Source organism: Lithobates pipiens, unplaced genomic scaffold, assembly GCF_037356315.1.
Source record: "Lithobates pipiens isolate NorthernLeopardFrog02 unplaced genomic scaffold, aLitPip1_a1.2 Scaffold_8, whole genome shotgun sequence".
NCBI lineage: Eukaryota > Metazoa > Chordata > Amphibia > Anura > Ranidae > Lithobates > Lithobates pipiens.
The window spans coordinates 276,712,198-276,726,463 of record NW_027507903.1 but is presented as its reverse complement, the minus strand read 5'-3'; the positions used below and the strand labels follow the sequence as shown (position 1 = coordinate 276,726,463).

The 14,266-nt window shown below is 39.0% G+C and overlaps 1 protein-coding gene across 1 annotated transcript in view; it reads left to right on the top strand.

The window, feature by feature from the left end:
• The window catches only part of LOC143962680 (dynein axonemal heavy chain 3-like), a 2,426,925-nt gene that overhangs the window by 23,513 nt on the left and 2,389,146 nt on the right, over nucleotides 1–14,266 (top strand). Inside the window, exon 2 of the mRNA XM_077472045.1 lies at nucleotides 7,526–7,617. Coding sequence (XP_077328171.1) covers nucleotides 7,526–7,617 — 92 coding nt within the window. The remainder of the gene's footprint in view (nucleotides 1–7,525; nucleotides 7,618–14,266) is intronic.

Genomic DNA, 14,266 nt, shown 5'->3' with positions numbered 1-14,266 from the left:
GTGTAGCAAGATGGCTATGGTTACAAACATCACCTCTCATTGTTGGGTGATGTGATGCTTGGGCTTCTGAGTCTTCTGTTGTCTTTTCAGCAAGATATCCATGCAGGATATTGCTAATAAAACAGATACATATGTCATGCAATTTGGATGAAGTAAGCAGAGTCATATCTACCCAGTTTAAAGTAAGACTGTGTGATGGCTATAGACATTTATATATTTCCATGCCCATAAATCCTCAAGCAGTCAATAAGCTTTAGACTAAGCTCTGCTTAACTGACCTATGTAGCTGCAGCCACTGCAGAGCAATCATTCCTTAACATGTGAAACTATACACTGTGCTAGATATCTATTCAACTATCAGTCCAAAATGAAAATGAAAATAAAAACTGAGAAAAAAAATCTGTAAACAAGACCCGTAGTGCTATAATGAATAAAGTGCTTGTGCTCATAACATCCTATAAGGACAGGAGCTCCACTTTTGCTTAGATCAAGTGCCCCACATGGATGCACACTCACCCTGTATATTGACCACCTATCTCTGGTGTGGTTGATTGCACTTGTTGGGGAGTCCTCCCTGGGGTGGTGTCTCTACTGGCAAGCTCCTCAGTGAGTAAATCCTCAGATGGGAAAAATATTGGCGGGAAACCACATAGCATAAAACAGTAATGTTTATTCCAGAGTAAAAGACAAGTGTAAATAGACATACATTTTAAGGTGCCTGTATCCTGGCACCTGGTTTATACCTATATATATATATATATATATATATATATATATATATATATATATATATATATATATATATATATACCGTGGTGTAAAAAAGTGTTTGCCCCCTTCCTCATTTCCTGTTCCTTTGCATGTTTGTCACACTTAAGTGTTTCGGAACATCAAACCAATTTAAACAATAGTCAAGGACAACACAAGTAAACACAAAATGCAATTTGTAAATGAAGGTGTTTATTATTAAAGGTGAAAAAAAATCCAAACCATCATGGCCCTGTGTGAAAAAGTGATTGCCCCCCTTGTTAAAACATACTATAACTGTGGTTGTCCACACCTGAGTTCAATTTCTCTAGCCACACCCAGGCCTGATTATTGTCACACCTGTTCACAATCAAGGCATCACTTAAATAGGAGCTGCTTGACACAGTAAGGTCCACCAGAAGATCCTTAAAAGCTACACATCATGCCGAGACCCAAAGAAATTCAGGAACAATTGAGAAAGAAAGTAATTGAGATCTATCAGTCTGGAAAGGGTTATAAAGCCATTTCGAAAGCTTTGGGAGTCCAGCGAACCACAGTGAGAGCCATTATCCACAAATGGCGAAGACATGGAACAGTGGTGAACCTTCCCAGGAGTGGCCGGCCGCCCAAAATTACCCCAAGAGCGCAGCGACGACTCATCCAAGAGGTCACAAAAGACCCCACAACAACGTCCAAGGAACTGCAGGCCTCACTTGCCTCAGTTAAGGTCAGCGTTCATGCCTCCACCATCAGGAAAAGACTGGGCAAAAATGGCCTGCATGGCAGAGTTCCAAGGAGAAAACCACTGCTGAGCAAAAAGAACATCAAAGCTCGTCTCAATTTCTCCACAACACATCTCGATGATCCCCAAGACTTTTGGGACAACATTCTGTGGACCGATGAGACAAAAGTGGAACTCTTTGGAAGGTGTGTGTCCAAGTATATCTGGCGTAGAAGGAACACTGCATTTCATAAAAAGAACATTATACCAACAGTAAAATATGGTGGTGGTAGTGTGATGGTCTGGGGCTGTTTTGCTGCTTCAGGACCTGGAAGACTTGCCGTGATAAAAGGAACTATGAATTCTGCTGTCTACCAAGAGATCCTGAAGGAGAAAGTCCGACCATCTGTTCGTGTACTCAAGCTGAAACGAACTTGGGTTCTGCAGCAGGACAATGATCCCAAACACACCAGCAAGTCCACCACCGAATGGCTGAAGAAAAACAAAATGAAGACTTTGGAGTGGCCTAGCCAAAGTCCTGACCTGAATCCTATTGAGATGTTGTGGTATGACCTTAAAAAGGCTGTTCATGCTCGAAAACTCTCTAATGTAACTGAATTAGGACAATTCTGCAAAGATGAGTGGGCCAAAATTCCTCCAGGACGCTGTAAAAGCCTCATTGCACGTTATCGCAAACGCTTGGTTGCAGTTGTTGCTGCTAAGGGTGGCCCAACCAGTTATTAGGTTTAGGGGGCAATCACTTTTTTCACACAGGGCCATGATGGTTTGGATTTTTTTTCACCTTTAATAATAAACACCTTCATTTACACATTGCATTTTGTGTTTACTTGTGTTGTCCTTGACTATTGTTTAAATTGGTTTGATGTTCCGAAACACTTAAGTGTGACAAACATGCAAAGGAACAGGAAATGAGGAAGGGGGCAAACACTTTTTCACACCACTGTATATAACAAGGTAATTCCCGCTGGTGTGTAGTGTATGCCGCAATTCATGGCTCAGATGCGACAAAAGCAGAAGTGTTTCAGAAATCAGAAATCATCATCAAACATCAAACATCATCAAAAAGCTCTAATTGCACCATTTTAGATATGGGATTTATATGCCCTGACAGGCTCTTTATCCAATCTAAGCTAATTGCTATAATTTTTGATTTATCATAAAATATTAATCATTTGCTTTCCTTAAAACAGAACTTAACTGTATCTGAGCACCACAAACTGAAAACAACATTTGGTTCATTGTTAATCTTTAGCGCAAACTCACCCATCCATGCATATCTTCATGCTTTATTTTGATGAGAAATCACTTTGAAAAACACACCCCCTAGCATTTCTAGCTGCGCCCATCTTGAGTAAGGGCAAATGATTAATGTAGCATTTACCTCCTAGAATCCATCTATCCATAGCTGATACATAAGGAAGGTGTGCTTAGTTGAAAATGAAAGGAAAAATTGCTCATTAAAACTCCTGAAATGCATGACATAATTTTGAACTAGGCCAGAAACCAGGAAGCAACTGAAGAAATGTAAGAACCAAGTTTAAAACAAGCAAATATATTATATATTCCTTATATATTTACTAATGCTAACAGCATAAGGAGGAAAAATAGTCAATGTTGATTGAGAGAGTTAAGTTCTGCTTTAATTCATGAAGTCATTCAAGTTGGTTTTCAACACTTTTCTCTCTCCTGCTATTTCAATGCATCTGCTCAGTGCTAACATTAGAAAATTAGAAGGATGGTAGGCTGCCAACTCACTGCTGGCATAGGGAAGCTGAGCTACTGAGATAAAATTAAAGTAAAATTAATAGGTTATGGCTGCAAATTGTGAGGATGAGTCACACCACAGTACTTGCAGGTACAGGGATCAGTAGGGGCTTGTTTTAAAGTTATACTCCAGAGAAAACAAAAATCCTTGTTACAAAAACATAAATATTTGAATGGCCATTATCAATACTCTATCTGCTCTGAGGCACTCAGATTTGGTTGGATATTTTCCAAGTCAAACTTACTTATAACTGATTTAAATAGTTGTGTACAGTACATCACTTTTCAGTTAAAGTGGATGTAAACCCCTATTCATGAAACGCATATCTACGCATGTATATCTGCAGTGTTTTCTTATCTCTCTTCAAAGCCCTATGTCCCGTAGCTGTATCCTGCTCTGTTCTTCTGTTATCAGCATGAGAACTCCTGACAAGTTTTTTGTCACATATGATAAAAGCAGCCAAAGTTTTGAGTTGGGAAGGATGCTATAAATAGATTAGCAGCGTGCTAAACGATTCAACAAACAGAGCTGAAAGTCTCTACCTATGAGGAGAGGGGATGTGTGCTTTTCCTCCAATCAGCTGTCTTGACTGTATGCCCAGGCTTCACTGCATTGTTGAACACAAAGAGAAAATCTCCGAACACTATCTGAACTTTGTAAACAGTATATAAAGATGAAGACAGCAGATATATATGTAAAACGTATGTAGGGAGATTTGTTTCATCCCTGAGTATCATCTGCGGCTGCTCACTTCAATGTCTATATGGTTGGGTTTACTTCCACTTTAACGATTATTCTTTTATGGCTTTTTTTTGTCCTATAAAAAATTCTTCTTCACCAGGCAAATTTATTAAATCTGCTTTTTTCAGGTCAACATTTGCTGTGTTCCAATGATTTTAGACATTCTCGTATTGAAATATGTTAAATTGAAATAGCTACATAGTTGATCATGTTAAATTGATCTTCGAATTTATTCATGCAAAAAATAAAGGGAGAAATTCAGAACCTTAAAAATGCAGTTGTTTCACTGCTTAAGAAGAAGAAAAACCCCTCATAAAGCAGGCACTCATTTTCTTTCGTTTTTAAAGCTCTTGCTGTAAATAACCATTTTCTATGTGAAAATTAAATCTTTCTTTCACACACATAAAAGTGCCCTTATGCCCTTTGAGAACTGTGAGAACAAAAAGGTTGTATGTTTTTTAAGGACAGTAAAAATAATTACTAATAATACCGGCTTTTCCTCTGTCCTTAGTTTATGTCTGCAAAAGCTTATTCTAGCTCAGTATTTTTGTTTGGCCTATTTTTTGACCAAGAGTATGGCATTTCTGCTTGAAAATGTGGTCTATTTCCCTGTTTTTCCATTTTGCAAGGAAGCTATTAAATTCTTAATAAATGGGGTGTAATGCAAATGATGAACAATGCCTGCAAAGGCTTTTTCTAGCTCAGTGTTTTGGTTTGAATTTTTTTTATCCAAAAGTATTGCATTTTTTGCATGACCTATTTGTCCATTTTTTTCCATTATGCGAGGAAGCCATTAAATGCTTTATAAGTGTGGTGCAAAACACAAGATGAACAATATTTGTTTACAATATTATTTAACCAAATGTATTAAAATTCTACTTAAAGCGGAGTTCTCGCTTACCTATGAAGGGGGCCCGCAATGTCCTCACCCAAAGCCAACCCGCCCCTCAACTCCCGGGTGCAGGCTCCGGCATCTTAAGTAAGGGAGTCAGTTTCCCTACTGCACATGCACAAGTCGCGCTGCATGTTCTGCCTGGTCCCTGCTGTATTCTGGGACCTGTGTGTCTCCCAGAAGACAGAGGGGGGAGGGGCCGGATGTGGCATAGATTGCCACGGATACTGCCCCTATCTTTTGCCAGAAGTGGGAGCAAATACCTGGATTAGACAGGTATCTGCTCCTACCTGAAAGGTGCCAAATGTGACACCAAAGGGGGGAGGAATCCACACAGCGGAAGTTCCATTTCTGGGTAGAACTCCGCTTTAATCTCACTGGTAAGTCTAAAAACATCTATAGTCCAGTTTAAAGCATCGCTGTAAAAGGAGAATAGCACTTGGCACTGGCTTATCACCTGAATATTTTATAAAGAACAATTTCATCTCAAAAATAACTATTGAAAGGGAACTATTTTAAGTTGACTTTATGTAAAATCGAACACCAAAGCTGTAATTTTGTATGATAAGTTTTAAGCCACATTTTGATATACCTTGTGATTTTATATTTCAAGAAACTTGGAAGCATTAAAATGACTTTAAAATTATTATTTTCAACACACCATATGACCCGTTTTGCCCTGTGGTGGATTTTCTGAAGGCATAAGCAAACTACAGAGCACAAGTATTGTTTTGATTTCTAGGCATATTCTATATGCGCCAGAGCTGATGGCACTGAACATGAAAGTCCCTTTTGAAAGCACTAGGGATTTAAGTGCTATAACTCTGCTGCAGTTCCAAAGAGCACATATCTTTGGTTACACACAAAGGTCAGTGAGACATAAAAGTGAATATCATATTTTTTATAAGCAAAATACCTTATCCAGTAAAATTTAACAGCAAATTGCTGGGCTTAGACCTATGTAGTGAGCGGATCACCCAAAGCCTTTGCATTATTGACAATGTTCTTGCTGAAAAAAGTGTTATTGTATGTAGTTCTTTTTGAAGGCTTCATAATAGTTAGAAACAACTAGAGATACAATGCATTCTACTATTGTGTCAGTATACATATGTAAAAAGAATGCAATGTATAGTGAATCTATCCAAGGAGAATTAGTCTTGGCTGGTTTCCGCAGCTTGAATCCCCATACAGTTCAATATAAATTTCATAATCCTGCTCAGCCGCTGTGTACTTCCCAGCCTTTGGTGTATTAGGAGCATCACGTTCTCCAGAGCTTACATATTTAATCAACAAAGAAACATTCCCTAAATGCCTGCTCCTCAGTCTGCTCTTCAAAGTTGGATAAGTCTCATATCCCCAGATATTTACATGTCTATTCCCCTTAGCCTACACTATATGAGTGTTCTCCATTCCACACTGAGCTGCTCGAAGTCTAACCAGCTGGAGTGTGTCTGTTCCGAAAATACCAACTAAATATATTTTGTTTTCTATATCCTTCCAGTTTAAAATATATACTAATACTACTCTCATGTATAATATAACTGGTAACTGATAACTGTATCCCTCAAATGTACCTCAAACAAATTGTGGCATTCTTGTTTGCAAATTTTTAATGTTACCTGCACAAATGCCTTTTTTGCTACAACAAAAACCTTAAGTTTTCTTTTAGGTTTGGAAAGCATGGGAAAAGCTTAGGCCTCTCTCGGATTTTGTTCATGTCTGTAGCTCTTCTGAGAAGAGTTCCCTTTAATTCATATTCAAGTGACAACGTTTCCATTAGGGCAGCAAGTGAGGGGAAATCTCCAACAGACTTATAGACATGAATAAAAACCTAACTGAGATTTTAACCCTTCCCCACCCTGTGAAAAACTGCAAAACAGTTTGGGCTGGAGTTTCGCTTTAAGGGTTTTTGCTCTTTGGCAAAATCGCATCCTCTTGTATTGTGCCATAGTGTGCTAAGCCTGAAGACTGGCAACATAGCTAGAGGCCAGTAGAAAAATATCCTTGAATATTTTTGCATTTGTGACTATTGCTACTCTGTGCTGCATATATCTGGCAAGTAAGGTTTGTTAAATTGTTTATCCATTTTTAAGTAATCCTTTCACTGCAGAAATGCAGGGCCTGCCGTTTCATGTTTTGCCTGGCTGTTACGCTGATCTGGTGCTTTTTGAGTTACTGACCTGGAACAAGTATGCATAAAAAAATAAGTCAGAAAAAAGTCAGAAGTCCTGCATACTTGTTCCAGGTTAGTGAATCAAATAATCACAGCTTTCATTTAAAGCTGACCATCGGGTAGATACCGTATAATAGGTATAACAGGTAAATAGGTAATGGGTATAATGGGTACATATTATTGCATCTTTGTATTTATAATACAGTACATCAATAAATGTATTATTTTAAATGCAAGCATTGTAAGTACTTTCTTACCCCATACCCCTTGTGTACCCCTTTCTTTCGTCAAATAATACATTTAATCTGTGGAGCCTGTTTATAAAAGTGTTCCCTTTTTCATAGGAATTCAGTATGATGGTTGTATCTATTTGGACAGATTCTTGAGGAAATGTTTGAGTCCTTTTAATTCATAGCCAAGAGGTATTTTGATATTAATTTCAAATAATTTTCCTTTTCATTATAGCCTGGGCCCAATGCAAAACCAAAACTTTTACAACATGGAGCCTTCACTCAAGCTGTACCAATCAAGGAGAAGAAATTCCACAGGCACGTGAGGTAGGGCAAACTTCATAAACATGTACTTCAAGAATTTTTCAATATTAATACATTTTATTAAAGGACCACCTATTGTTAAATAAACATCAGCTAGTAGCACTGTCTGTTGCTGTTTCAGTGGAATTCCATGTACCGGTAGTGTTTTTTAGCAGTTGCCTAGCCCCTGACTTGGCATACTCCTTTGAGCTTCAAATCAAGATCAGTCAAACACTCTGGCATTCTAATAGCACAATGCATGTGCCTCAGTGGCCAGTTGCATGAGTTGTACTGTAGGATGCCAGGAATATTCAAGCTCGAATTGGAGTCTACTTTGTGTTTAAGGAAAGTTTTTACAAAGTATTTGAAACGTTTTCAGAAGCTTTGGGCAGCTTTTTTGAAGCTTTTAGAGCAACCTTTAGATCCAGTTTGAGGATGTCAAACACTGCTTGAAGCCTGTTGATAGACCGCTAAAGCCTGACAGCAACATGCTTGAAGTGATAGTCAACACACTCATTTACATCTGTGTTCAACATTCCTAAACTGGAACTTTCATAGCTGCACTTTAAGGTCATAACTGTATTTTTTTTTTTTTTTTTAAGTATGTGTATGTGTAAGTAGTTAATTTGGAAAATAATGTGCAAAGTATCCCATGACAAATAATGTGCAAAGTATCCCATGACAACAAGTAAACTTACCCTGCTCCTAGTACACGGGGGGCCCATTCACACTTGAATGGGGCCGTTAGTGATAACTTGCAGGAGACACAGCAGATGATTGGCCCTGAAAGCAGTCTGTGGTGTGTTAGGGATCATTAACACTAGCAGTTGTTGGGTGGTAAAACCCAATACCCTATGCCTTGCTTCATAGGTGTGGCAGGAATTATACCCCCTGATGTTTTCATGCATTTGTGACATGCTACTGTTCAAGAGGTTAAAGAATTTGGTGAGGAGGCAATACAACACCTCCTCAGAGCCTGCAAATTGCACTTAAGGGAGCATACTTGTGTGAACGAGCCCCTTTGTGTTTATAGATGTGTTTATTGCACATAGTTTATGTGTGCTAGGGAATTTTCACAGTAACAATTCTGACCTGTGTCCATGCATTACTCGCTGCTGCTTAGTAACTGACTGAAGCAATATAAAATGTCACTTGTCACTAATCTGGCTGGTGATGCAGTAATGCATGGACCAGATGAGAATGAACTCAGCTGCACCTAATGATACTGTGTGATTACTAGAGTAAACAGTGTATTTGTGTGTGTTATTGATACTTATTTTGGCTCCGCAGAGAACTATCTTTCCTAGCCCACTGAGAATAATGCAGCATGACTCCCACCACTACCAGTACAAGAGGGGGATTTTTTCCTGAAGCCCCCTAACTAACAACACATACTGTAAATGCCATTTTTAATCCCACTTACCACCAACCACCTTAAGTTGTTAGTAAGTAGAAGGAATCTTCACATCAGTGGTCAGTAGAACAGAAAATGGCCCACCCTAAGTTAGTGATCAATGGGAATAAAAATACATTTTTACTTAACTGATGAAAATGTACATGGACATTCTTCTACCCCACTGACCACCTATATAAGTGAACATACTTCATCCCACTGACCACTAGTGTTGGGCCAATATTTCTCCAAATGACCACCAACTTAAGAGAGCGTTCCTCCTCCCATACACCAAAAAATCTTAGGTTCTTAGCCTAGCTGCTGACCACCAACATAATAGGGCGTTCTCCCCTTTACTGATTACCAATGTAAGAGGACATTCTTCCTCCTATTGACCACTAATGTAAAGGGACACGCGTCTTCATTTTGATCAATAAGGAAAGGGAGCATTCTCCCTTCCACTGACGACTTGGGTAGTGAGTATTCTTCTTCCATTATTCTATTCAGCCTACTGGTCACTAGTGTCTAGGAGAAGTCATTTAAAACAAATTTGTTCTAGTAGAAATGTTTATATTTAAGCTCAAGGCCTGTGCCATATGCATGTGATATTGTCAAGTTTTTTTTTCTTTCTGTTAAAAAAATGTACTTCTAACTATATCTAACTACTGTATATAAGTTTTTATATACATTATTAATACATTTTAGCGGCATATGTAACTGCTGTTATACTGTACAGGGTCTGGCATATGAAGTTGGATGTTTACCAAAGCAATTTTATTTTTAAGTCTTGCTGTAATCAAAATTTCCTGCAAAATGAGTTTTTTTTGTTCGTAGCCCTGGCTAAGACAGCATGTTTCATGTCTTAAGCTGGTGTAGGGTTTCGGAACAGTGGTTTAGGTTTGGCAAAGTTTCCCTTCTTCTAGGTAACATAAACACAATAATTATGTCTGCAATTTTAAGAAGACAGTTAAAACATGTATTAATGCATTACAATCAAGACTTATTGTCTTTGGGCCTGTAGTACTTACAGACTTTCTAATGGTATGTTAAAAACAAAAGCATAAGGATTTGAATGTGTGTCGCAATAAAAGGTGCCATGTTTTTTGACATTGAATGATCGTTTATTTCCTAATTATTGCAGGTTACTGAGTGACTGTATGGGAACAGTGACATATAAGTAGACATCCCTATTGCTTAATGGACATACTCTAGTGAAACAAGAAACTTTTCCATAAAGAGTCTTAGGTAAAAAAAAATAAAAAATAGAAACCAAACTGGTATACCTCAGGTCACATGAAATGTTTCAACTCAGTTTTTCATATAATATAGTACCTTTGGTATTACTATAATCATCATCCCACTGTCTCTGTGACTGTCAAAACACCCGACCTCATTGCTACTCTCTGCACCAAAGCTGTATGGTTTAGTTCCTTATATTTCTCCATAGAGCACTACAAAGTTAAAGTAAAGCAATCTAACCACCACCAAACAAAGCATAAGAGAGGGCCATCGAAAGTGTGGGATGAGAATACGGAGTGATACTGACAGCAGCCTTTGAGCATGGTTATTACGTAAGGTGACTAAGTTATCAGTGTATACATTTTATGTATGATCTCAACATTCATTTGAACTGGGGAAACACTTGGGTGCAGGGCCAGGACAAGGGGTGGGCAGGAGGGGTGGCTGCCCTGAGCACTGTGATATGATTTGAGGTAGGGGGGTACCACAAACAGATTGGGGGAGGGAATTTGTGTTGGGAGAATTTAGGGGAGGGTGGTAGGTGGGTAGGAATTGTTCTAGATGAGGAAATTTGGGTAGGTGTACTAGGAGCGGTGATTTGGGGGGATTTGTGTTGGAAGGGGGATAGGTGAAGAGGAATTGTGCTAGGAGGGGTGATTTGGGGGGTGTGTGATTTGTGGAGCGGTGATTTGTGCTAAGATCTGATTTTTTTTGAGGGGGAGATTTATGGTAGTAGGGACGATTGGGGTTGTACTGGGAGGAAGGGGGGATTTATACTTAGGTGGAGCATGCAGATTAGTGCTCAATTCTTTTGGGTTTTTTTTTGCTGACATATAATCATACATCTTGGGGGGGGGGCGTAATTTGGCATGTTCACCCTGGGCTCCAGAAGTCCGTGTCCCGACACTGCTTGGGTGAGTAGTGAAACATCTTCAACATTGCAAAACACTTAAATGTGACAAGTAAACTACATGGGCTTTTTGAGTTAAAAACAATCAGCTTTAGTTCATCTGAGCCTACCTAGTAGATGAAATTGGAATGTCAGAGTGTCATAGGGCACCTAAAGTTTGACATAGAAACATAATAGAATGAGAGACAGAAAATGACAATGCGGTCTATCAAGTCTGTCTTTTTCTGATTTAACTTTTTTATTATTTTATTTTAACCTTGTTTGAATGTAGATCTATGTATATCCCATACATGTTTAAAATAAATTTAGTGCCGTTTCACACAGGGGCAGCTTCAAACTCGCCTGACTCTGAAGCCGCCTTATACAGCGCAACTTCAGCATGGCTTGCAAAATGACATCTGTATAAAACTCAATGCAAGCCTTTCCGAAGTCGCCCCAAAGTAGTACAGCAACCTTTTTCTAAGTTGGAGCGACTTGAGTTGCTTGACTTGAGTCGCTCCTATTAGAACGGTACCATTGTACAGAATGAAGCACGACTTGTCAGGAAGCTAAGTCACCAGACAGGTTTCCCCTGTGTGAACTGGGTCTTACTGTTGAAGTAAAAGTTAAAAAATAAATAAATAAACCCCAAATGTTAAAAGACAGACTCAGTGTACCACTCATTTCACAATCTGAGTGTACAATTAGTTCCCCAAAACTAGGTAATATGAGGCCCTGCCTAGACAACCCACATAATCTGTATTGAGTCAGGTAGGACCCTGCATTACATAGTTATTGGTAGCTCTAAGCCCTTGTACACACGATCAGAGATTCCGACCGAATGTGTCCGATCGGAGTGTTTTGTTGGATAATCCGACTGTGTGTGGTCTGCATCGGACTGTTTACGTCTGAATATCCGTCGGACCAACTTTTCCAACTTGCCGGAAATATTTTTCGACAAAATGCTCCGATCGGACATACTCCGATCATGTGTAGAGAATTCCGATCGGACAAAGTGCAGGGCATGCTCAGATAAAATTCCTACATCAAAGCTATTGGCTACTAGCCTGAACGTAGTCTCATCATAACAAAATTACGTCATCACGTTCTGAAAGATCGGATTTTCCAACAACTTTGTCCGACCGTGTGTATGCAACAGTTTCGGACAAGATCCGTCGGACAAAATCAGACGGATTTGGTTGTCAGAATCTCCGACCGTGTGTACAAGGGCTAAAAGAGGTTGCATGTGTGTGGTGAGCTTAAAGGGTAAATGAAATTTCATGAAAAAAAATAGCAGATATAAAAAATACATATACAATTACTACACAAACCATATTGTAATTTTACTTATTAAAAATGACATGCCTTTTTCAATCTGCAGCCACTGTAATTTTCTGTAAAATCCAATGCAATATGGCAACCTGCAGGCCTTCTGTAGACAACTGGTGTACATAACTTCCCCAGAAATGTCACTTCCTGCTTGTGTGATTGGCTTACTGATTTTCCCAAAAGCCTGCACTAACATACAAGTCAATTTAAGCATTCTCTGCAATAAAAATGATATTTCTTAAATTATACTGAGATACTCTGTAAGGGTTAATTACTTCTAAAGGGGTACAAATACTGCAATTTCCTCACTTCCTAGAAGAATGCAAGTGCATCAGCTGATTAGATTGAACACAGACACTCCCATTCAGGAATCAGATATCCTAGGACAGTGATGGCGAACCTTGGCACCCCAGATGTTTTGGAACTACATTTCCCATGATGCTCAACTACACTGCAGAGTGCATGAGCATCATGGCAAATGTAGTTCCAAAACATCTGGGGTGCCAAGGTTCGCCATCACTGTCCTAGGACATAGTAGAACAAGCCACTTTTTCTTAACCTCCCTGGCGGTATGATTAGTTCTGGTTTTAGGTGCTGAAAGCGGTACAATTATTTTGCATGGAAATTTGGCGTTTTATATTGTAGTCCTGTAATTCTTAGGAATAACTCTCTTAAATCTGTTCAAACCAGAGTCTAGCAAACATCCCAGGTATGATAAAGTTTATAATATAATAAAGAATAATAAAAATTATTCAATAATCAAATCCAAAAACACTGAAATTTGCTCACTTGCAGAATTGTCGCTGTCATTAGATTTAGTGTCTGATGACGAATTTCCCCACAAATCCCTATTGCTCAATTCTGCAAGTGACTATAATTTATTATCGCTGTTTTCTAGTTGGTCTAAAATCACTTTTGACATAAAGGGACACTTTTTGGTTGCTATGGACAATCTCCAAATTCCAGGCAGAAAAAACAGTATTTATAATATAAAAGTGCATGCAGGGCACTGCACAGACCACTAGGGACAAAGGGCGTGTGTAATTTTTTTTATACAGTACTGTAATCTGTAAGATTACAGTACTGTGTGTGTTTTTACTTTTTTGAATTTGGCGCCGATCTCCGCGCCCGTGCACCGTAACGTCGCAGGGAACGGAGCTCGGCGGCACTCGGGCACTGTGTAAATCTAGCGGAGGACGGCTCGATCACACAGCACAGAGGACATCGCTGGATCCAGGGGACAAGGTAAGTAACTTCTCCCTGTGTCCAGCGATGCGGTCCCGAGTCTGGCTCGGGGTTACCGCTTATGATACTAAAATCCCAACCCGAGCCAGACTCAGGATCACCGCCAAGGAGGTTAAGAACAGAAACATGTAGGACTCTGCTACAAAGTTTGTTAAAATACTTGCAATGTACATCATCCAAAAGGTATTTTTTTCTTTAAAAAAGTGGAGTTACTCTTTAAGTATTTTTCTGTCCTCACTCTTTTGTGTTTAATGAGCATAAGCTGCACACTTTACATTAAATTATGGGGTTGATTTACTAAAGGTAAATAGAATGTGATCTTTGCAAAGTGTACTTGCACTCTACAAGTGCAGTGACTCCAGAGTTTAGTAAATGAGGTAAAGCTTCACTTTGCAAAGAAACCCAAATCACGTGCAGGGAAAGTAAGAAAAAACACTTTTGTGCTTGCAAATGATTGGATGATGAAAGTCAGCAGAGTGTCTGCTCATTTAATAAGCTCTGTAGCAACTGCACTTTGAACAGTCTATTCACTTTTAGTAAATCAACCGCTACGTGCATATGATCAGGCATTTGTAAGC